The sequence below is a fragment of the Corvus kubaryi genome, unplaced genomic scaffold, assembly GCF_017639235.1.
Source record: "Corvus kubaryi isolate FWS band 111438036 unplaced genomic scaffold, C.kubaryi_AGA036_p1.0 37308, whole genome shotgun sequence".
Lineage (NCBI taxonomy): Eukaryota > Metazoa > Chordata > Aves > Passeriformes > Corvidae > Corvus > Corvus kubaryi.
In genome coordinates this window covers 15,069,554-15,094,125 of record NW_024581096.1, presented here as the reverse complement: position 1 = coordinate 15,094,125, position 24,572 = coordinate 15,069,554, and the positions used below count along the sequence as shown (strand labels likewise).

Below are 24,572 nucleotides of genomic sequence, written 5' to 3'. Positions count from 1 at the left end.
ACCGCCCCCGCCGCGGCCACGCCACGCACGGCCCGGGAGGCTGCGCCGGCGCGGCGGGGCGGGGCGGGGCGGGAGGCTCAAGGGGCCGGGCCCGCCGGGTTTCCGGGAGTGCGGCGGCATGGAGCCATCGCCGGCGGGGGCGGAGGAGAGGGGTGGCCGCTTCCGTGCCAGCGGTACGGATGGGGCTGCTTTCCCCCATCCCTCCCTCCAGGCTCCCGGCGGAGCCCAGCACGACCCCGGGAAGCGGGAGCTGCGGGGATCCTCCCCGTCCAGAGCAGCAGGGCTCCCGGGCTGGGGACAGGGAGGAAGGGGTGAAGCTGAGGGAGGGCATAAAGCAGAGTGTGGACCGTCTTGCTTGCCGCTTGAGGGGGCGCGGTGGGTGGGGAGCGTGCGCCTCCTTTGCCGGGGGGTCTGCGCCTGACGCCCCGCTGCTCTCGCTCCCCGCAGAGCACCAGCACGCTCGATACAACCCGCTGCGGGACGACTGGGTGCTGGTGTCGGCCCACCGGGTGAAGCGGCCTTGGCAGGGTCAGCTGGAGAAGCCGCCCCCCGAGGATGTGCCCCGCTGGGACCCCGACAACCCCCTCTGCCCCGGAGCCACCCGGGCCAACGGCGAGGTACCACCAGGGACACAGGGGCCCGGGCTCTCCCTGCCACCCCGTCCTACACTCATCCCGTCTCTCACCCCGGCAGGTGAACCCCCAGTATGAGGGTACTTTCGTCTTCCCAAATGACTTCCCTGCACTTCAGCCTGATGCTCCAGAGCCTGGTAACTTTGGGGAGCAGAGCAAGCTGCTGGGGACCCCCAGACTTGGATCCTGGGGCTGCTGCAGGGTGGCCTGGAGAGGCTTGGGTGCTGGCCCAGCACCTTCTCCCTGCCCACTCTCTGTCCTTCCCCAGATGACAGTGATCACCCCTTGTTTCAAGCTGCCTCAGCCCGGGGTGTGTGGTAAGTACTTCCATGGCTCCAGCGGGTTTGGGACACAATTTGTTGAAAACCTGTGAAATGGTGCTGGACTGGGACTGGTCCCCTCATATAGTACCTATTCTGTACACACCTACTCAGGTGGGGTCATTCTGGGGGTCTTGTCCCACTGCACTCAGCAAGGCCTTGAGGGTCTCGAGACACCCGTAGTCACAGCTATGCGTGTTTCCTCCGCAGCAAGGTGATGTGCTTCCACCCCTGGTCGGACCTGACGCTGCCCCTCATGTCCCTGCCAGAGATCCGGGCTGTCGTCGATGCGTGGGCAGAGCTGGCGACCGAGCTGGGTGCTTCCTACCCCTGGGTGCAGGTGTGGGGCTGGTGGGGGCTGCTCTTTCGTGGGTGAAGATGGGAGGCCAGCGCTGGGTACTCTGGCAGCACCTGGCATTAGGACCATCTTAGTTGTGTGTGGGTCTCCTGTCCCTGCTTTGTGCCCTGCTGAGCGTTTCCATGCGGCTGTGAGGCTCTGTTCTCCTGTGAGTTGCTTCCCTGCTGTGCTGGGGACACCAAGACGGCCTGTAGTGGGGGCCCTGTGGTTTGGACCTGCTGGCTGCACCTCTTCCTTCTCTCACAGATCTTCGAGAACAAGGGAGCGATGATGGGCTGCTCCAACCCGCACCCCCACTGCCAGGTGAGGCTGTCCCACCTGTGACCTGGCTAAACTACAAGTCCCTGTGGTGACCCTACAATAAACCCCGAGGGCAGATGTGAACGGCAACCCCCCTGCCCTGGTCCAGAAGCTTTTTGCAATGAGTAATACCCCTGTGTGTGTCCTGTCCCCTCCCCTTCTGGGGACTGTCCCTTGTGGCTGCCACATGCAAGACTCTCCACCTGGTGGCAGCAGGGACCGGCAGATGGGCAGCGTGACTAGAGGTGCCCCTGCAAGTGAGGGGTACCTTAGTCCTGTGTCCCAATGTCCCTCCCAGGTGTGGGCCAGCAGCTTCCTCCCGAACGAGGCGCGCCTGGAGGACCGGACCCAGCGCCAGCACCTGAGCCAGCACGGCGTGCCCATGCTGCTGGAGTATGCTGAGCAGGAGGCTCGCCGAAAGGTGAAGGCGTGGATGTCGTCCGTATCCCCTCCCTGGGAGCTGGTTGTGTGCCAGGGTGGGCTCCCCAGCCCCCAGGAGCTGGGCCCTGGGAGTGCCCAGCAGTGCCCTGGGGCACTGGGACTGTTTATGTCCCCATCAAGTGCTTCGTGTAAGAGCCCCCTGCAGTGCTACAGCCTGGGGACAGAGTGGCTGGACAGCAGCCGGGCAGAAAGGGCCTTGGGGGTGCTGGTCCACGGCCGACTGGACATGAACCAGCAGTGTGCCCAGGGGGCCAAGAAGGCCAATGGCATCCTGGCCTGTATCAGGAATAGTGGAATAGTGTAGCCAGCAGGACCAGGGAAGTAATTCTTCCCTTGTACTTGGCACTGGTGAAGCCGCACCTTAAATACTGTGTCCAGTATTGGGCCCCCAATTTAGGAAGGATGTTGAGGTGCTCGAATGCATCTGGAGAAGGGCAGCAAGGCTGGTGAAGGATTTGGGACTCAAGCCCTATGAAGAGCAGCTGAGGGAGCTGAGGGTGTTTAACCTGGAAAAAAGGAGGCTCAGGGGAGACCATGTCACTCTCCACAACTCCCTGAAAGGAGGTTGTAGTCAGGTGGGGGTTGGTCTCTCCTAGGCAACCAGGGACAGGACAAGAGGACACAGTCATAAGCTGCACCAGGGGAAGTTTAGGCTGGACATTAGGAAAAAAATCTTCACTGAAAGAGTGATTGGGCATTGGAGTGGACTGCCCAGGAGGTGGTGGAGTCAAAAAGACTGGATGTGGCACTCAGTGCCATGGTTTAGTTGATAAGGTGATGTTAGGTCATAGATCGGACTTGATGATCTCAAAGGTCTTTTCCAGCCTAGTTGATTCCGTGATTCTGTGCCCTGCAGGAACGGCTGGTGGTGGAGAATGCAGACTGGCTGGTTGTGGTGCCATACTGGGCTACCTGGCCGTACCAGACCCTGCTACTGCCCCGCCGCCATGTCTGCCGCCTGCAGGACCTCAGTGACAGCGAGAGGGACAGTAAGTGGCTCTGAGCCTTGTTGTACCCCATCCCATGTCCTTTGGGCTTGACCTTTGTTAGGGGGCAGCTGTGCTGGTGGTGGAAGGCTTATGTCCTTGGGGTGGGGGCTGCCAGGCTTACCCGAGGAGGGGAACGGCATCCCTTTTTGTTAGGATGGGAGCTAGTTGTTTGGGCACAACCAGCACTGCTGGTGTCCTTTTGGGGTGATGAAGCACAGGCTGTTCCCTGCTTTTGTGGGGGGCTTCTCCTGCTGCATTGCTTGGGCTCCCTGCATGAGTGGGGAGGGGCAGGAATTACCAAGTGCATCCCTCCTGCCTGTCACTGGTGTCCACCCAGGGAGAGGTGCTGCGGGTGACCCCACTGCATACCTGGCAAGCTGCTGGCCAGCTCGGGGTGTGAATCACTTCACTTTTCTCCAGACCTGGCCTCCATCATGCAAAGGCTGCTCATCAAGTACGACAACCTCTTCGAAGTCTCCTTCCCCTACTCCATGGGCTGGCATGGTGAGTGGTGTGGTTCCACAATCCTCTCCTCCGCATCCCTGTCCCCTCCCTGCGGCTCACACGGCGCCTCTATGCCTGGCAGGAGCCCCCACAGGCCCCTACCTGGAGGAGGACTGCAGGCACTGGCAGCTCCATGCCCACTACTACCCGCCACTGCTGCGCTCTGCCACCGTCCGCAAGTTCATGGTGGGATACGAGATGCTGGCACAGGCACAGAGGGACCTCACCCCGGAGCAGGTGAGTGCAGCCCAGGGGGATTGGGGGAACCAGGGGGTTGTGTGCCAGGGTGTGACAGCCCATGGCTGTCCCTTGTGCTGTGCCCTGCAGGCAGCCGAGCGCCTGAGGAGCCTCCCCGAGGTGCACTACAAGAAGAGGGCTGAGGAGGTGTGATGGGAAGCAGCAGAGCATCCAGCCCTTGGATGTGAGTGTGAGGGGGGGGATCTTACTGCTCTCCACCACTACCTGAAAGGAGGTCATAGCCAGGTGGGGGTTGGTCTTTTCTCCCAGATAACTAATGATAGGACAAAAGGGAACAGCCTCAGGTTGCGTTAGGTGAGGTTTAGGTTGGATATTGGGGAATATTTCTTCGCTGAAAGAGTGCCCAGGGAAGTGGTGGAATCACTGTTCCTGGAAGTATTAAAAAAATGTGTAGATGTGGTGCTTAGGGACGTGGTTTAGTGGTGGGTTTGATAGTGCTATGGTAACAGTAGATGTTTAAGTTTGTATCGTTTGGTGTGCTCAGTAAGGCCAGGAGTCAGCTGGGAGTGGTGAGAGCTGGGAATTCACGTCAGTTGCGAACCCTCTGAGCTCCCAGATTCTCCTGAACCTTGTCACGGCTTGGCTGGTTTTTGGGACTGGTTTTGCCGGTTTGGGGACTCAGGGCCTAATCCCGTGGCATCCTCATGTAGGTGATGTTTTTCCTTGTCTCTTTCACCATCCCAGGCTCTGTCTTCTGCCCCCATGGCACGCTCCTATCACCACAAAAGGGCTTGCCCTCATTACCAGTCCAGTCTCACTGGTGGGACTGAAGTTCTTCTGCCCTGTGGAGGGGCACAACCCCCCTGGACAATAAAACCTGGAAGCAAAGTGCCTCTACCTGTGCTCTCGTGGCTCTCAGCCCTAGCTGGGAGGTTTGGGGTCTCTGGTGAAGACCCCCAGCTGCTGGTGGGAGGTAACACAGGGGGCTCATGGGATGATGTGCTGTTAGCCCAATGCCTCTTGCTCCTGTCCCCGTCCCTGCGCTGCCTCCTCTTCCTCCCTGGGGGGAGCTCTGAGTCTGTCTCTGAGTGCTGCAGGCTTGTGGAGGAGTAGGAAACGGGGAGGAGAAATGGACGTAGTCCGAGGCTCAGCCAGCTCCTGGGAGAGGGCTGAGTCCTGGCAAACTTGCTGCGTGGAGGCTGCTGGCTGAGATGCTCAGCGCTGGAGCTGTTCCCCTTCATCCTCTCTGTCTGGGGCTGCTGCCCTCATGCTGCCTACTACTGGGATGCAGCCAGGGACTGGTTCATCACTGACCTGGGTGCTGCCAGTGAGTCCAGCTCTCCTCCTGATGCTGCTGCCCCCTTCCCTGTGCCCACCCATGGTATGGGACAGTGGCAGCTGGTCCCTGGGCGGAGCTGAGGGATGTTCTATTCACCTCTGTCTGTACTCTCCTCCAGGAAAGCCCCCGTACAGGGGCTGAAAGGGACTGTACAGGGGTAGGCGATGGGCAGTGATGCCACCACAGCTGGTGTGGGAAGATGCCAAGCACTGTCTACCCTCTGGTCTTCACGAATAGTTTTCATTTGTCACTAATGAGCCATTTTCATTCTCTAATGAGACCCCCTCTCCCTGTCAAATCTGAGAGTGAGCTCCTGGGGGCTATAAATACCTTGCAAGGAGAGAAATGCTCTCCTCCTATGTCCAAGACAACAGTTCCTGCAGAGGGCTGTGTTCCCTGTGCCCCATCCGTGTGTTGCTCCCCCATCCATGTCCATGGGGCTGGGACAGACAGGACGAGCCTCCTGGCTCATGTGAGCTCAGAGCCACTGGCTGTGATGCTGAATGCCCTCCTACATGCTGGTCCTATCCTTCTGCCTGATTGCCTCATACCAGAGCCCACAAACTGACCCTTACCTGACCTCCGAGGCTCCGGGGAGGAGCAGGTGGCTTGAGCATGGAGCCATCACTGTACACAGCATCCCCCACCAGGGCATCGGGGCTGCCCAGCTGGGCATCTGGCCTTTTGCAAACTGATTTCTCTCGTCCTGGGACAAGCAGAGCCCGTTTGGTCTCCGCCACCACCCCGATCTCAGTCCTGGCCATTGCAACAAGTGCGTCCGCACCGAATTCCCAACTTCCCCGCTTATTCTCCAGGGTCTTGGGAAAGCGGCAACAAATTGACTTAAGTGTGGCAATGCAGCTCGGGGTAATTAGCCGCCGAAGCAGTTGTAACGAAGCTAGTCATCTCCCTGCACGCGCAGTTAGCTCTGATTTAATGGCCCGGCGGCTCCCAGCCCAGGCTGCCGCGCCTCGGCCCGCGGCCGTAAATGAAACTCGCAGTTAAGTCAAGCGGTATTAAACTTTACAGTCGCCGTCTTTAAAAACGGGGCTGTCTCCAATAAATCAGGGCAAGTGGGATTGTAAATATCGAAGCAGGATCCATATTGCTTAATTAAACAGCGCCTAATGAACAGCCTGTTTGTTGTGTTGTGATTTAGGATAGAGGCTGGGGAGGCAGTGCATGCTGAGGAGGGCTGGTGCCCGTGCCAGGGTGCCCTCTGCTGCAGGTACCAGCTGTTCCAGTTTACCTGCTGCTAAAAAGATCTCAGAGATGGCCTGAAATTTTTTTTTTTTTTTTAATTAAAACAAAATCCCCCCTGAAATCTGAAACAGGGTGAAAGCAGCAGTTAGAGGAGGAGGAGTGGGTACAGCCAGGTGTGAGCGCTCGACCCTGGTTATACTGAGCTCCCCACTTCCTCACAACAGACCCAGTCTCCCCTTGCCCTCACATTTTTACCTTGTGCAAGGGAGTATGAAAGGCTGGAAGGGAGCAACGAGCCTTCCCCATGGCACAGGGAGACATCAGGCTGGTGCAAATGGAGCTGCTGGGGATGGAAAGGCATTGCAGTTCACAGGAACCGTCGCTGGTGTGCTGTAAAGCCCCAAAGCCTTTTATATTTTGGTGGTTGCAGTCCAGTTGTAATTAAAAAGTGATTTATTTCAGGGAGATTAAAATAGTCTAGCTGGTGAGGGGTGATGGAGTGGAGGGCCTGTCGGGTACCCAGCTGTTGTTCTTGACCTGGGAGCATCAAAGGGAAGCTGAGGCCTGTGGGGATTCCCCATAAGGATGTTTCTCGATACTGTTTCATTTCTGCGGGGGAGCTGTCAGAAATCCTGGGAAAAGTGTATCTGTGACTGGGTCATCCTTGTCCTGAGTCTCCATCTCCCAGCATGAGGGCAGATACATCCTCTGCAATCCCTGCTCTGGAAGAGTGAACAGGACAGGTGGTGGGGAGAGTGAGAAGAACTCAAGCATGGAATTAATGAATTAAAATCCATCAGGGTCCTGTAGAAGTGTTTGCACCCTCTGTGGTGCATGAATGGGTCTGGGAGTGCAGCTGGCGCCAGGCTGGCACATCCTGTGCTCTGCAAGGAGCAAGGGATACACCCAGTGGGGGATGTAGAGATGTAGAGATGCTTGAGGGGGTATGGCCAGGAATTTATTTTCACTTCCATCCCATTTTCTAATGCCACTGAAAGAAATGGATCAATCTACCAAGGGATGTGGCTTCCCCAAAGCTCCTGGGGCTTTGTATCTACTGAAACAAGACAGTGTTCTTGCCTTGGTTATAGCAGTGGCTGTGTCCATCATCGTGCCTGTGCTGCATGTTTGGGAAGCCCAGAGCACCCCCAGCTCTGACACTGACTCCTTCTGTGGCCACGGGTGAGCCCTGGGATGCCAGGCTGGGACGCTGCCCAGGTGGGCAGAGACCTTTGGCATGAGCACTTTATGGTAGGGGGCAACTACTGGAGGCATGTCCATCACCTTGGATTGAGTGTCCATGTCCTTGGCACCTGCCAAAGGCTGCAGAGCTGCAGCCAAGCTGCAGATCCCGAGTCCCCAATCGTGCCCACCCCTCTTCCTCTTCCCCCTGCCTTCCAGTGCAGGTGACACAGTAAAATATTGAGCAAAGGAAGTTAATCTGTGACCAGTGTGCTTTAATCAGAAAGAAAAGTTACGAGTTGAGGCCTGCTGGCTGCTGCCATGCTGCAGTTTTACTGTCCTTCCTGGTACCAGGTTAATGGCTGTCATTCCATTCCAGTTTTACTGTTGGATTTGCCCTTATTGTGGAGTTTCTCCTTGTCTGCTGCTGCCTGTGACCGAGTAGGGGTTTGGGCAATGGAATAAGGAAGAAATTAGTAAATTTTTAGGGAGGAAGAGGGGAAGGACAAAAGGAAGAAATGGAGGAAAGGAAATGGAGGAAAGGAAAGAGAAAGGAAGGAGAGCAGGGTGGGAAACAGGAAGGGGGAGAAGACTAATTCCCTCCCATTTCTATTTAAAAGACGTCATCAGGCACTTACAATGAAAACAATTAATAACTTTAAGCAGATGCTAAACCCTTTGGTGCCCTGAAGCAGGCGGGCTCCATGCAGTGGGGAGATTTTGTGTGCCAGGAGAATGGAAGTCAGAACCGAGATCCGTTTTAGATCTGTCTTAGCTGGCTATGCAGGAGCAGCTGGGGCAGCAAACAGCACCCAGTTTGTCCTGGGCCACATGGTGCATCTTCCTTGGGTTTGGCAGCTTCCTTGACAGGGAGTTTCCAAAGGGTTCAGACCAGCAGGAAACAATTTTGGAGGTGGCTTGCCCATGTTTCAGACAGCTTGTGTTTTTTCCTCTCCTGATGGTCACTGACTCCTTCCAGCAAGGCACTGTCAGAGCCCTTAAGGACCATGAGTGGTGGGATGGCTGCTGGTCCCAGCTGGACACAATGGGATGTCTGGATGCTGCCTAGCAAGCTTTGCATGGACTTTAGGATGGTAGCCCAAAGGGTGGAATATAGTTGTTTAATCATCTGATAATGGAGGTAATTAAATACTGTCACGTTGCAACATCCATGTGGTCACTAAGCACTGGCTCCCCAAATTTCCTGTGTGCCTGTTGTTGAGGAGGTACCTTGGGGCTTCAGCTCTTGGCAGTGGGGACCTGTCATTGCATGAGGTTTGAGCCTTTCCCATCCTGGGACCCCATCCCAGAGTCAGTGGCCTCTGTCTAGAGCGAGAGAAACAACAGGAGGATCCAGATTCCAGCTGGATTAAACCCAAACAGAACTGTCTGGGGAGGGAGGGGAGCAGGTGTGGGTGGGAGAACAGGGGACTGGTCTGGGATAGGGGCAGCCGAAAGGAAGGTAATCTTTGACTGCAAAAGGGAGTTACCCACCAGCAGTGGAGATGCTGGGAGAAGGCTGGAGCCCTTGCAGTGCCCAGGATCTGGCATGGCTGAGACTGGGCACCCTGGCTGTGTCTGGCACACCCCTGCTGCTGGAGCCAGCTGTGAGAGCTCACAAACATCTGTGCCTGCCCTGTGGGGAGGGATCCCCCTTCGTCCTGATGTTTCAGAGAAGAAATTTCTGCATATTTGGCAGTTATCATGAGTGATGCTGAGAAGTCTGCTACAAAGCCCCAGGAACAGCACGACCTTGCAATGCCAGCATGGATCCAGGGTGGAAAATCATCCCCTGGGGTGTGCAGGGGTGTGAGGTGACTCCTGGCAGAAGCAGAGCCCTTGGGAGAGAGGAGGAAGTAGAGAGATACTAATTAGATGCTAATAAGCAAGTAATTAGTAGGTCTCCAGCCCTCCTGGTGCCCCTGGGGCTCCCTTGCCCAGCTCCGAGCCAAACCACCTGCTTCAATGTACCTATGATGGTTTGAGCCCCACAGGATATGGCTGGAGCAGGGATGAACCAGCTGCTGCTCCCCACGCACACTGACAGGCTCAACCACAACAAAATGTCCTCATAAGTCGCCCTCATGAAACAAAACTCGACAAATAAAAGCTAAAAGTCCATTTGCAGCCTGTTTGCTTTTACTGTTTAATCCCTCGCTTATTTTGCCCGCATTTGTCTCTGTCTCAGCTGCTCCACTCCCTCATGGCTTCATGCTTGGGTGGGGAGACAGGGCTTCTGGGCTGCCTGTGCTGTTCCTGCAGAAAAGGTGTTGCCCCCGCCTCGTGCCTCAGTTTCCCCATGGCTCAAACAGGATCAGTTGCACAGAGGCCAGACCCCATTGGCTGAGCAGACAGTGGGAGCCCCCATGACAGCCCTGCAGATGCCTCTGGGCTTTTATAGGATCCTTGGGACACCCTCAGTGTGACTTCCTTGCATTTCCTCTGGCTGGGATTCCTCTGTCCCATCTGGCCCAGGTCTTGCAGATCTGTGGAAAAAGGTTTTCCAGCCCTGGGACTGGCTGCTGCCCCAAAGCAGTGCTGTGCAATGAGCCCCTGGGTTAGTGCGCCCAAACTGCTGGCTTCATATTTAATTCACACAATTAAAAAAATATTTATCTTTGATTTAATTTTTAAAATTAAATATTTAATTCTCACACAGGCAAGAAACAGAGTGAGAGTGAAGCCAGGATGGGTCCCCAGGATGCCAGCTTGCTTTTTAACCCTTCCCATCCCGCTTTCAAATCCCTCTTGGTATCAGAGATGCTCAAAAAGCATCTGTCTGGTTCCAGCTGCTTCCAATGCGCTTCAGTAACAGCAGGACCGTGTTCCATCACAGCCCGTCAGGTCACCTCAGAAGTAGCAGGTCCATTGACACAGGAGAAAAGGAATGACCCCCAGCCTCTGCTGGGGTGTAAAATTCCCTCCACCCTGGAAAGGACTAGCCGACACATCAGGAACTTGGAATGATTATGATAAAACCTGTGGGACACCAAGGGCATCACTATGATTTGTGCTGTCTAAATGTTAATCAGAATAATAATGCCTATTGAGACAGCTGTTTTAAAAGGCTGTGATGTTGGAGTAAAAATTCCAATAAAACTCTATTAGCCCTTCCTCGTTACACTAATGGTGCCTGCTGCTAAAAGCCCCCTGCTATAGACACCCGTATTAATGGGCTTATTACAGGAAATAAAATCTGAGGCTGAACATTACAGTGAAGCCTGATTAATTCAGCAAGGTAATCTTTTTTTTCTTCCCCCTCCTCTCTGCCTGTTCTTTTTCTTCCCCTCTTTATTTAATGAATGTACTTCTTGAACTGCCAACTTTTGAGCTTTTCATGGAGTTTGGGGATGATTTTAAACTGATCTCGTTCACAAAGAGATGAATCTTTGCGCCAGCTCCTGGTGCAAATGGGGGGGAAGGCTTCTCAGATATCTCTATCAAACCAGGGAAGAGGAAAAGCAGCCAGGCTAGGAGTGAAGAGGTTAGAGAGGGGGAAACAATGGGTATCCTAGGGATATCCACCTGGAGTGGTGGCTTGTGGGCTGGAACAGCTCACTGCTTGTCACCAGGCAGGTGCACATGACATTGGCCAAGATGAAGCTTCTGGGGGCAAGCAGCATCTACCCTTAGCCTTTCCGTCCCTTCTTGTCCTGATTTATCCTCTTTTGCTGTCACCTCTGTCCCTGCAGGAGGGTCTACCTGGGTCTCGGGTTTGCAGGTGCCATCCCAAACCCAGTGTGGTATCACCCGGCGAGGCTGGCACCCTGGGCTCATGCTGAGAGGCAGAAACACTCTGACAGACATACCACTATTCATTCAGGCTATAAATAACTCCCATAAAAATCCTCTTCTTAGCCTTTTGTGTTCAGCCAAACCCTGCCAATGGGAAAGGAGACGGCATCTATTTTATGGGCGGCTGGAAGCCGGCTTTGCATTTTTCTGGCTCACGTAATCCCACAGGTACCCTCGTTTCTTTTCTTTTTTAAAAGACTTTTGATTCACATTCCTCCCAGCCAAGTTTAATTATGGTTTCGGCTCCCGCTGCCCAGGGAGGGGAAGGCAAGAAGGCAGCTCTGCTGGCCTGTGCAAAGACAGGGAACATGGGGCAAGAAGGAGGGAGCAAAAGGGGAGAGCAGGAGGGAAGGAGGAAAGAGAGAAGGAGGGAAAGCAGGAAGGAGCAGACAGAGTGTAAAGAAGGAGGAAAGAGAAAAATGCAAAGGAAAAAAAGGAAGGAAAGTGGAGCTCAGGTCTGTGCCCATCCTGGGAGACCCAGAAGGGCATCCAGGTCCCAGACTGCGTAACAACTGCATTTACTGAATTTTTAATTAAGCACAGAAGAAGCTGTGGACACTGTGAACCCTTTTGGAGTAGTCTGGACATACTGGGTGATGGGCTATCAAAGTCTGGAATTCCTTGATCTTAACTTCACATGGATATGTTGCAGTCATACATGGGGTCAGCATGCTACAGGCTGGTAATGATTTAACTATAATGTAGGGAAGTTGAATTGCACTGGAAAGAAGAATATGGTGGGATGGCACAGACCCTGCCAAGCAATCCTCAGGGGTCTGCAGATGGGGCTGGAGTTGAAGTTTCCCTCTGTGGCCTCCTTACCCTGGGAAATATGGTGTTCTTGGACCTGGGGTGGCTGGAGATTTTTTCCCTACCCTGCCTGTGCAGTCCATCCCTGTCAAGGCAAACACCCCATTAACAGCAAGGATCTCCTCTCCCCCATACAATAACACAGCCAATGCTCGCTTACTTAGGTGTCTACCCTAAAAAAAGAATGCCTTCAATGTCATTAGTCCCTCAGACCTGGATGAATAGGTTCTTGCTTCGATCTCCTCACCACCACACCCTTATCAGTTCCATCTGGCAGTGAAGGTGAGGATCAGCATGGGAAACCCTGTGATGAGGGAGAACACTCTGGGGAGTGGGAAGAGGGGACAAAAGCATACAGAAGGAAGGAAAAAAAGAAGATGAAAAAATCAATTTAGTTACAATAAAGCCTCTTACTGTATTAACTGCTAATCCACAAATACACAAACACACAGAGGGAGTCCTTGGAATAAAGGCATTTAATTAAGCTATTTGCTTGAAGCTGGCTCTGAAAGGTCTGGCATGATGGAGGAACAGGCACAGCGGGACCCTTGTTGGAGATGCTTGCCAGGACCACTGGTGACCTTCCCCCTTGGTTCAAGGCCATGGAGCAGTGCTGTCCCCTCCATGGGGACATGGCCCACCCTCCAACCACATCTGGATGTCTCTGGGCTTCCCTTTGCTGGTTGGGGAGAATATCTCCTCGCCCCCCATGGATGCTGAGAAGCTGACTTTTCATGATGTTTCCCATCCAGCTGGGGTGTGAACTGTTGGCATCACAGGGCCATTTGCTCTTTCCTCCTCTCCTTTTCCTTGAAGGGAGGAGGCTGCTGGGGGGGGGGGGGGTTATAACTCTTCTTTTCTTTCATTTGATCTGCCAGCGGGCTCAGCAGGGGGAAGACCCTGCCTCGGCAGGCTGCCCACAAGATAAAAGGCAGGGAGGGCCAAGCCAAGACATTTCTTCCACTGTTCCCCCCACCCCTTCGCCCCTTCCTCTATCCTCCTGGTTTTCTTGGCAAAGGACGAAACAGGGAAATGAGCGTACTCCTTTCAAAGCCCTTCTTCTTTCAATATTGAACCGGGCCTGGATTCCCTTCTGGATGCCTGATTGCTGGCATTCCCGCTCCCCGTGCAGCCTAAACTGTAACAGCTGAGGGCTGGGGATGCTGTTGGGGGACTGTGAGCACATGTGGGGAAGCTGTAAGGGAAACACCAGCCCTATTTCCCATCCCAGTATCGGGGCTATGCTGCATCCCATAGACACCTGGCCCCTTGGGGGTCCCTTGGCTCCATTGCCACCTTCAGCCTCTGAAGCTCTGCTGCTCTGACGTGTCACGAGTTGTGGGGTCTCTGCTCCTGGCAAGCTCATGGGTTGTAAGATGTTCGGCAGTGTCACCGTGTCCTGCAAAGCCTGTGCTAGGATGGGTCATGGGAACCAGCTCCACTGTCCTGGGATTCTTGTTAAGACTTGGGAATCCTCTCCTGCCCTGAACTGGGATGAAAGCCACCCCAGGGAACCTGGCAGAATGCCACCCAACTCCCACTTGCTGCGTTGGACTCAGTGGAGTGTTTCATTTTAACTTTTTCCAGACATTTTCTTTTGATTTCACCCTTTTCTATTTGATTTTTTTATTTTTTAAGGAAGATAACAATCTTGCATTTCCAAATGAAATCATTTGGCACCTGAGTGGGGTGAGAGAGGAAAGATTTATTTTTCAGTTAAAGCTGTTGAAACAGGATAGCTAAAATGTTGTTTTTTTTTTTTTTCTTTCTTCCCCAGAAGGTTTTTGGAAAGAGAAATTTGTTTGAAGTGACCTTTTCTTAGGAAGTGTTTTGATGAACTGGTATTTTCTGGATGAAAAAGTGTTTCTGCCCAAAGTGCCTGGCACTTCCCAAAGGAAAAGGCAGGAGCAGAAGGGCCATGTCAGCTGCAGAGGGAGAGGACTTGGTTTTGGGATTTCTCTGGAGGTCTGGGGAGGATTCCTGGGGTGGTGTGGCAAATTTGGTGCCAGAAGCTGGGGCATAATGACCAAGGTGTTGGGGGCAGCTCTGGTGTGGTGGCTCTCTGGGGCTGCTGGTGAGGAGAGTCCAGTGCTGCAAGGCAGCAAGGAAGGGGAGGTAAGATGGGACAGCCTGGATCTCCACCACAGCACTCCCCAGTTTCTCCTTATCAACCGTTTAGCACCTCTCATGCCTTTATCACACTCTGTGTAGCTTCCCAAGGAAGGAGGGCAGCCCACTGGTGAGGCCTTAGTGTAAACCTTTAATTAGCAACCACTTCTAGTTATGCTTGAGGGCCTTTGAGGCAGGAGGATTTGGATTTGTGAAGGCACAGCAGGGATGAAGAGCTGCTGGGTGTGATCCACAGTGCTCTTCCTGGGAGAGTCTCACACTGGCACGTTCCCCAGACCCAAATCCTGGCAATGCACGTTCACTGGGGCTGGAGAAAAACAGTGTGTCTCTGCTCTGGCATGATCCTGCCTTTCATCTGGGGTTGCAAAAAGATTTTCAGCTCCAACAGCCCAAGGAGTGAGCTGGACATCCCATGGGGCAGCACCCAGGTACTCTGCAGAGCTGCTGCCCCCAGCCAGGGGCCAACATGGTCAGTGCAGCCCACATACTCTCCACTCCCAGGAGGGTTACATCCCTCCTGCATCCCATGTGCATATGTGATGGGTGGGATGCCCCAGGAGAGACTCTATTGGCAGTTGTTCCCCTTTTTAATCCCATTTGGATGTCCTCGTTTGCTGCTTTCCTGCACATCTCGTGTGGCATGTCGATTTGCTATCGCTCTGGTTTATTAGTCAGAGTGTCAGGCAGGGGCAGATCAAATGGCTTACAAGAGCCTAAGTACGTTACAGCAACGCTATTATCTCTCTCCACTAAAATTTGTAATCTCCATGAAAAATTAGAGCAAGCTGCTCTGACAAGCCCCATTCTCCATATGCCCCACGAGCAGGACCCTAATTATTTTACCTTTCTTTAACTCTTTATTAATCCCATCCTCCACCAGCTGCCTGTTATTTTGCCTGGGATTCATGCATTAACAAAAGAGATTGGCTTCACACATGCTTTTAAACCCCTGGTGCTATCAGACTGCCAGTGTGAGACTGTTCTACTTGCACTGAGATACCTGCCAGAGAGCTAGGCAGCTGCTTTTGTGGGGTCTCTCATGCTTTTTGGGGTGGCCTTGCCTGGCAGGGTGGCAGTGTCTGAGGCTCCTTCCCGAGGCACCCAGCAGGTGGTGGTGATGTGTAGGTAGTTCCTCACAGCCTTTTCTTATCGGAGGATTTAAATGTTTTATTCAGCTGCAGGTTGATGTTATCCATCTCTCGGGCTTCCAGTGGGGGCTCACCACATCATAAGACTTTCGTTTCATATTTGCCAGGCTGGACACAAGCAGGGTTTGGTTCCTGTTCCCCATTTTGTTCTCTCCAGACTGTGCCACGTGCAGACTTTCATACGGATGGAAAACAAGCAAAACCTCTTATCACTCCTGCAAGTCTAGTTGACACAGTCTTTCCACTCTTTGACTGCATTTAATACCTTTTATGTCACATCTTTCAGCACTTTATAATAGGACCAAACCAATATAATATCTGTAAAAATTCCTGTTTTGAAGGGGTGGTGCCTGGAGGGAGAGAAGTGATTGGCCTGGGACAGGGATGATGCTGTGGGTGTACCTGGGCACAGAGAAACATAGACGGACTGGGAAGCTGGGGTGCTCTTGTCCACTCTCAGGGGGTGAGAAGCAGTGCCATGGTTGTCACCCAGTCCTTTCCAGATGGCTGTTGGGCCAGCTATTGGCCTCTGAGGAAGGTGCTGGTACAGATCCTGGGAAAACTCACTGGTTCTCCCAAGAGCTGCAGCTAAGCTGAACCAGAGAAACACACTGGGGCTGGAAGTGGAGAAATCAGGAATGTGCCTGCCAAAAATCTTTGGCCAGGATGTCCAGAGGAGAGGCAGAGGGGAGCTGAGGGCATGCAGACTGATTGTGCTGGGCTGGAGCCTGTCTGGGTGTTGGTGAAAGGCTGGGACTGCAAGGGCTGGGTCCAGCTTGCCACTGCTGGGTTTGCAGCCCCATTTCATCCCAGGGATGCTCAGTCTCCCAGCTGCACCCCCTGAGCATCAGTACAGAACAGCTGAGAGGCACAGTGCTCCATCTCACTGCCCTTCAGCATGGAAATACCCACAGGTACCAAGGGAATTTTTAATTCTAGGAGCCACCTACTTCCCTAGAGAGGCCAGAGATATTCTCAAATTCTCTGTCCTGAATGACTGAGCTCAATGCCACTGCTTTGGATGGGAAGTAACTGGTTCCTCTTTGCTTTTTCCTTTCTGCCACACTTATGTCCAGGTGTTTAACTCTGATCTTGGATCGATTTAAACTTACCCATTTTTTCTATGACAAGGGCCTCTGAGATGATGAAAAATTGACATGGTGTAATAGCAGAGAAATGTCTCTGGATCTGCAGCCAATCTCTCCTGCAGCATAGAAATGAAGCCCTCCAAACACTACAGAACATCTGAGAAAATTCAATAGTTTCTCATTTTTATATAGGTATATATATGTATGTACATGTGCATAGCTCCATAATACTCATATTAATATTCTCCACCCATTTCATTGCAGCACCTGGCCATCAGAAATGCAGCTCCTAATGCCGTGGGCTAATGGGATATGTTTTTATTTGTCCTTGTTATAAAATAGGTACCTCCGTATTAACTTTGCAGGGCATTATATTGATGTAGGGCAGTAAACTTTATGGCAGATTTCACAACCCTGTTAAGTGCATCATCTTAGGCTGTAATATCTATCTGGGAAGACAAGTGAAACCCTTGCCAGCAATACATGCCTGGGAAGGTGGTGTGAAGCTGGGGGAGGAGAGGAGAAGTGGTGCTGATACCTGCAGGATCCCAGGGTGTGCAGGAGGCTCTCCAGATCCCAGGAAAAGGGGTTTGCTCGCTGTTCTTCGGCTGCTCACAAAGTCTCTGTGAGCAGTGCCTGTGCCACCAGTGATTGCATCCCTCGGGGTTCTGGCTGGCTGCTCCAGAGGCTGTTTGCTCTCCTGTGCCTCCGCCTTCCACATCCCCAGTAAATCTGACGCTATGCGCACTGTGGCCGCTGGTCACAGATAACTGCTTAGCTTAAATCCTGCTTGAATTCCCTTGGCTTATCTGCTAAATGGGATCTCGGTTATAAATAGAGTCCTGCAGACATGAAGGTCTATTTGGGCAGGGGCTTGTTTGGCAAGGAGTTTTACACAAGTTTGAGCAAATTGCTGGGGAGAAGCCGAGAGATAATAACAAGGAAAATGATATTAAACTGGCTTCTCTGCTTCCTCCTTATCCCTTAGCTGTTAGCAACTCACCAGGAGAGCACGGCTCTCAAGCAGACAAGGCGACACAGATCTCCACAACCCCAGTCCAGTAACTGCAGCTGTGAAATGCTGTCTCAAAGCCAGGAAAAGGAGAGAAAGTTGTCCTCATGTGTGTCCCCATGGCTGCCCTCGGAGTGGGATGCATCTGTGCAGGGCGAAGATGAGCTCCATGCCCGTTGAGGGACAGAAGCTGCAGGGGTGCTGGCCCTCCTCCCCCAGCTTTTAGTGGCCGGCTGCCATCACTGTCAGCTAATTGGAATGCTGATAATTATTAGTGTTTCATGATTTAATTTTCTCCTCGTTACAGTCTCTGCCTCAGCCTTACTGGCACTGAGCGCATCTCTATAGAAGACCATAGGAGATGAAGGGGGTGATCCACACCCTTGCAGGACACTGGTGAAACCAGATCAGATGCAAAATGTGCCTGGGGGGACCAGGTCAAAACCCCATAGCTTTGGGACACAGTGAAGACCAGACTGGGCAGTGGGTTAGCAAGGCTGGGCCTGCAACAAGTCAGAAGAATCCTAATTCTTCTGGAAGGCTCTGGGTGATGAAAAGTCAACCATCTGGGGAGGGGTGTGTGCAGGAGAAAAGCTTTGTTGGTGTGTGCATCAAGCATTGCACAGCAACTCAGAGTGTTACAGGTGAAAAACAGCCAACTAATTAATTTACTTGGGTTGGCATAGAATAAACGTTGTGTGGGGAGATCAGTCTGCTGGACAGGATGGTTGGTCAGTGTCTGGTGGTGATGGGAGTCTCCATCACAAGGGTTCCTGCTGTTGCGTCTTCAGCTGGGCCAGGAAACTCTGCCAAACTTTATCTTGCTCAGTTTTTACAGCCTAGCCGGCCATGATCCTACCTGAGCCCCCAAAGCATGCATAATTCAGTACCACTGACACCTCAAGTACATCAAGAACATCTCTTAAATCCCTTAACTGCATACAGAGGACAATCCTGCATGACCATTCCTACAGATGACCTACAAACCTCTTGTCTTGACACAGGGAGGTCACTGCTGCGGCAAGGATGCTTTAAGACTTTCCTCCCAGGGTGGAGATCATCCCTTTCAGGTACACAGATAGAGCAGGACCATCTGAAATTCCCACCTGGAAGGCTCCTGTAAGAATTAGTCAGATACTTAATTGTGAAGTTGCTATGAGGTTTTTGCAGCAAGTATGAATTTTTGGGACTTCCATCCTTTTGCTTGCAAAGCTTTTTAATTTCTTTCCCTTGTCTGGTGGGCAAACCCTGTTACAGTGTGGATAAAAACCCCATCAAGGAAAATTCAGGTTTTCCTGACTCTTAGAGCCTTGGAGTGCTGCAGGGAAAGGACATTTGAGCACACATTGCTGGCTGGAATTCAGCACCAAGACCCTTCCCTGTGCACAATCCAGGACTGGGTTGCCAAATAAGCTTTCGTTTGGGCCAGATTTTCCCCAAGGGCAGAGAGAGGGGTAGGAGAGGGACCTGGTGGCAGGGAACCTTGAAGTAACCTCTGTCTGGGTCACTGCAAGCCCAGATTGATGCCAGCACCACCTGGCACCGGGCTTGAACCAGGAGCATGGTGTGGTACAAATGGGAAATGAGAGACGCAGCCTGACAGAGGGCAATTTGGGTAAAACAACATCAGGAGTGTCAAAATAGATTTGTTTCCAATACAGAAAACACCTCCCCAGGGAGCATGAGGGAGACTTAGGAGTTGTTAGTTTTGGACGAGACAGGCAGTGAATTTGATCTGCGAACAAAGGGGAACTGGCAAAGCTGACAGCTTTTGCTCTGATTGCTTTGCTTCCTCTGTGCCGGACTATGTCTTTTTTTTTTTTTTTTTTTTTTTCCTTTTATCCTTTAATACTTTTTTTCCCTTTTAATTTATTGAAATGCACTGGATCTCAATTCCCTTTCTTTGCTCTTTACTTCTTATTGCTTTGGCTGAAACTTTAAATCCCCAGTATGACTGGGATCAGGGCAAGAATAAAAATATCCCATGGAAAAACAAACCAGCCCAAGGACATGAAAACAAGCTGCAGCGTTTCTGATGTCCAGTTTTGGTAGCAGAGGGTGGGTGTCTCTTGGGACCAGGACAGGGACATGGGGATGGAGGGCTGTGGTGAATCCCTGCACAGCAGAGTGGTCAAAGTGAATTGGTGGGCTGCACTCTGACTCCTAAGGATCGGAGTCTGCTAAAATCATCTGCCTGACTTGAAGGGCAGGATAAAAGAGAAATCTCCCTGCCAAGGGGTGAGGCTGGAGGCTTTTCCTGAAGCTAAGAAAGTGCCAAGAAGGAAGCCTTGCCTTGTGAAATGTCCTCTGAGAACTGAAGGCACATTGAGAAATAGCTGCCAGGCCACCTCCTTGCCTGATCCTGTTTTTTCAGAAACAAAAATCCTTTTTCACAGGGGGAAACTGAGGCCCAGGGCAATGATGTGGTATCAGTAGGTGGGAAAGGCTTGGAGCAGCACCCTACATTCCTGGGCATCAGCTGTTTTCCCTCTGTGCAGACAGCTTGTGTAGTCAATGTGTCACGTTACTCTCCTTTCATCAGCCTGAAATTACCATTTGTAAAAAGGGGAAAGAAATCCAAATCTTCAAGAAGCCACTCAGGCTGCTATCTGAGGCTTGTTTCTTTTTTCGTTGGTTTGGGGGGTTTTTTTGGTTGGCTTTTTTTTTTTTTTTAATACATCAAAAGAACAGATGTTTCTTTTTGATATTAAATGGGCTGCAGGGTTGGATCCTGCTCTTGCTTCCAGCACTGTGTATCTGGAGTGAAGCAGCAGTCCCTCCACTGGGGAGAGGTGCTTCTCTGCAGTGCCTGACACCTGGAACTTTTGGGAAAGGGGCTTTCCCCTCATTGTGGCACCTTGCTATCGATAACATTAGTAACAGATGCATTTACAGCCTACCTACTGTGGAGTGGCTCTGGAAATATTTGTCCTTCCTGGTTTGTGTCTACCTCAAAACAGGGCAGGTTTAGTTTTTCTGCAGCCTCCTCATTGCTCAGCTTCTCTTTCAGTGGTGCTTTTCTAGCACCCTCCATGGCTGCCACTCAAAGACACCCAGGGTGGACCACTGCAGCTCATCTCATGGATTTCCCGGGGAAAACCATTTCCCAATGGGATCCCGCAGTCCTGCTTAACCTTAACCTTTCTGTCAGTGTTGGCAGGTGCAGACCAACCTCCTGCAGCACCTTGTGTGCACGGACTGGTCTGGAAGATGTTTTCCTGCAGCAGTTGGGCTGTTGTTGCCTGTCCTGACCCTTCTTGCATTTCTACTCCAAAAGAAATGGTGAGTAACTATTTGCCCTGCCAGTGACCTTGAAGCACGGGGCCAGGGGCTTGTGTTCAGATGAAGCCTTCTGCACACCCTGCATGGATGTGGTCTGCTGTCAGGGTCTGATTCTGCCAGCTGCGGTCTCTGGTCTGTGTCACAGTTGGATTTAGCTCCTGGTAAACAGGCTGAGAAAGCTGGAGCTCAAGTGATGTAGAAGGTTGGATCCTCAGGGCTAAAGTTTGTCATCGCTTCCTCCAAAACAGGTGATTCTTGACAGATCCTCGTGGAATCTGCTCCCAGGGTATTCGAGCTGAGACTGAGGAAGGAGCTCAGCAATGCACAGTGCTGAACTTCACCATCATCATCCTCATCCTCAGGTTGGCAATGGGGCTCAGCAAGGCCAGGAGCTGCAGCACATGGACAGATGCCTGGTGGAGGGAACAGTCTCCTCAGGGTTCCCTGCATTGAAAAGAGGGTAGATCCACCCCAGAAATGCCTCATCCTGGGGCCAAGAGAGTGAACTTCATGATCACCCTGCTTCTTTTGAGAAGCAGCATCTCAGGGGTGTCTGTTGCATTTTTACCAATTTAAACACCTAATCTGAAAGAGAAGAACCCTAATTTGAGAGGGATGTACTGGCCTGGAAAGTGCATGAGCACTGTTCCTGACCATGCTGCAACAATGATCTCCACGCCTCCAGCACCACAGATGTCCTGAAAAAGCCCAAACTGCTCTGTGAGGATGGTGGCCACTTTTCAGAAAAGGTTATGGACTCCGTGATCAATAGCTGAAGACTCTCACTGCTCCACATTAGGGCTGAGGAATGGGGGCTGTGGCTGGTTAGGTACAGAAAAGAGCTCTGGACTACATCAGAAGCATTTAAGATGTCAGATTGTCTTTAATCATGAAAATACAAAAGCAAGAATCTAGTCTGACCACTTGGCTGTGCTGAAATAATAGCTCATTTAGAAGAATTTAAGCCTAAAAGCTAACATTTTTGATGTGTATTTATAACAGACAGGCACAGGGAACCTATCTACACTGTGTTTAATTTCTTTCACAAGCTCCTTTGATCCAGGCGTTACTGTCCAGGCAAAACTGGCACAAGTTCCTTCGGAGGCATGACCAACCATGCTGCTGTGAGCTGCCCAGCACTGCAACTGAGAGTGGATTCATTTAATTGAGTGTTTGGGCTAGCTGCACCAGCCAGAAATCTTGCTTCAGCTTGTTGCCATGAGCTCATTACCTCCAAAATCCAAAGCCTTGCCTACCTCACGGGGATGGAAAAATGCGGCACTTGCCAGGTGCCTGCAGCAGGTCTCAGCTACAGCGTGTTGGGTGATGTACAGGATGATGCTGGGACGGGGTGGAGGGACACCCAGTTTGACTGGGATGGAGCATGGGAGGTATTTTTGCAGCCTCTTGAATGCCTATGGTATCCCTGAAGACGAGGGGATGGATTCTGGGTTTCCAGCATTTTATCACTCTGTCTGCCCCAGGGCAAGCAGGAGGACCATGAGCCCTGGGAAAATCAGGCATCGCTTTCCTTTGAAGGCAGGAAGATGACTGCTGGTCCTGCTCCAAGCTCCTCCTGCCCTGGCCTTCAGGGTACAGTTATTTTTGCAGAGAAGGGTGGCCCATTTTGAACACATCAGAGCCAAGCTGGACCACAGATCCATCTGGCAGGGAAGACAAACACACTGCCTGGGCTTCTCCACTAGCTCATGCCTAGCACATGCCCAGTAAAGCCTGCTCCCTCTCCCAAATAATATTTCAGCCCACTACAAGCTCTGGGATTGCTGGAGCATGGCAAGTTTAGCTGCTGACCACTCCTTTACTAAGAGGCAGTGAAGAATGTATTTATTCCCTCTGAACCTTCTCCATGCCTTTAAGGACTATTATCCTCCCTGGCTGTACACAATCTCTTTTCCAGGCAACAATGTCTCCCACCTGACCAATTTGTCCTGGTGCAGAAGATTTCCCAGACCTTGGATTGTCTCCATTTGGGGATCTGTGAGAGCAGGAGCATACACACTGTCTGTGTGTACAGATTTACATTGTTACATGGAGATGTTGGTGTTTTGCTATTATTTCCTGACAACTGGTACCACTCTCTGGAGCAGCAGGACCTAGCTCATGAGCTTGGCAGTGCCCCAGTTTACTTCCTTTGTGTAAATCAACCTCATATCTCATTTGTCATCTCGTTGATAAGCAGTTTTGGCAGGTCTTTTGGCAGCTTTTAGAAATCAGGTTACCCTAAACACATGGTGCTGGCAGAAGATGTCACCTCAGTGTCTACACCCTTCCCTAATTGATTCATGCGCAGACTGAGCAGTGCCGGTGCCTGTGCTGCCTGCCTGAAGGGCTCTGCCCCTCTGCTGAGGAACTGGCCATGCATCCCGGCCTGTTTGTCCATTGCTAACTGGGAGAAAATATCCCTGCTCTTCTGCCACCACCTCAGCCCCTTTAGGGGTTGTTTTGCTGCTTGTCTTCAGGTTTGTTTTGAGACCAAGCATAGAAAAACTTGCAGGATGGGAGCCCTTCCAAATCTGCTTGCAGTGGGTTTGAATAGTAATGGTCCTCTGCTTTGTTCTGCCGTGGGCTTGTCCTCAGCTGATCATCTCCTGCATCAGGGGAGGAATAACCCCATGCACCAGCACAGAATGGGGGCCGACCAGCTGGAAAGCAGGACAAGGACCTGGGGCTCCTGCTGGACAACAAGCTGTCCATGAGCCAGCAGTGCCCTTGTGGGCAGGAGGGCCAATGGTGTCCTGGGGCACATTAGGAAGAGCGTTGCAGCAGGTCAGGGACATGAATCTACCCCTCTACTCAGCCCTAGTGAGGTGCATCTGGAATGCCGTGTCCAGATCTGAGCTTCTTAGTACACGAGAGACATGGAGCTCCTGGAGGGGATCCAGCAGAGGGCTGTGAAGGTGACTGAGGGACTGGAGCATCTCTCTTATGAGGAAAGGCTGAGAGAGCTGGGTCTGCTCAGCCTGGGCAATAGATGACAGAGAGGGGACCTCATCAATATGTACAAGTATCTGAAGGGTGTGAGAGGATGGACCACACTCTGCTCGGTGGTTTTGTGCCATAGGGCACGAGGCAATGGGCAGAAACAGAGGCACAGGAAGTTCCATCTGAATATGAGGAGCACTGTGCAGGTGTCATGGGTTAGCAAGCATAGTCCCAGAAGTGATGTTCTTGCTAAGGGGTGCTTACAGCTTCCTCTGTGACTTGACAGAACCTATCAGCTGGCCAGTTTGAATATGGACAATTCTTTAAGCCACTTAAAGTTGTGACCGCCTCTGTGATCCACACTTAAGAATAGACAGACTCCCCCCACAGGTCTGTCTCGTTTCCGGTGCTGGGACAGGTGGCTGTGGGCCCTGTAGGGGGCCAGCAGGCCCGGCCCAGGCCCTGCTCGGGCCAGGCCAGGCTGGGCCGCGGCCATCCTGGAGCCGATGGGCCCTGTTCCACCCACGGAACCCCCCCACAGCCCTGCTGTGGGCAGACGGGCCACTCCCCTTCTCCAGTGCGGCCAAGATTCAGCTGAAGCTGCACCGCTGTCCAGCAGAGATCATGTGACCAACAGCGATAAGCGAAATTCCAGCTGCAAGGCCGAGGTGAGATTGACCCTTTTAGTGCTGTGAAGAGCTGAAAACCTGAGGGAAGAGAAAGAGGAGATGCTTAAAGCTGAAATTCTGTTGTAAAGCTACGATAGATCAGAGTACCCATTGTAATTTCATGAAGGCATGGGGGGTGGAGCGTTCCACTTGTACTTGAGAGCAAAAGCACCTGCGCTGAGATAGGCAGATGCTGACACAGCTGTAATTTCATGAGAAGTTTGAACAGG

General features: G+C 52.2%; 1 protein-coding gene across 2 annotated transcripts; it reads left to right on the top strand.

Annotated features, from left to right (window-relative positions):
- Positions 1 to 70: 70 nt before the first annotated feature.
- On the top strand, positions 71 to 20,687 carry GALT (galactose-1-phosphate uridylyltransferase). Of its 2 annotated transcripts, none has more exons than XM_042028698.1 (12): positions 71 to 173; positions 448 to 617; positions 694 to 769; positions 901 to 949; positions 1,163 to 1,292; positions 1,557 to 1,613; positions 1,909 to 2,031; positions 2,908 to 3,040; positions 3,461 to 3,544; positions 3,627 to 3,781; positions 3,872 to 3,965; positions 20,601 to 20,687. In XM_042028698.1, exons 1-11 carry the CDS (start codon positions 119 to 121, stop codon positions 3,932 to 3,934), a joined length of 1,095 nt encoding a protein of 364 aa, XP_041884632.1. In that variant the 5' UTR covers positions 71 to 118; the 3' UTR covers positions 3,935 to 3,965; positions 20,601 to 20,687. The 2 variants fall into 2 exon arrangements, with proteins under 2 accessions (XP_041884632.1, XP_041884631.1); XM_042028697.1 differs by lacking the exon at positions 20,601 to 20,687 and adding an exon at positions 4,487 to 4,639.
- The last annotated feature ends 3,885 nt before the right edge of the window (positions 20,688 to 24,572 follow it).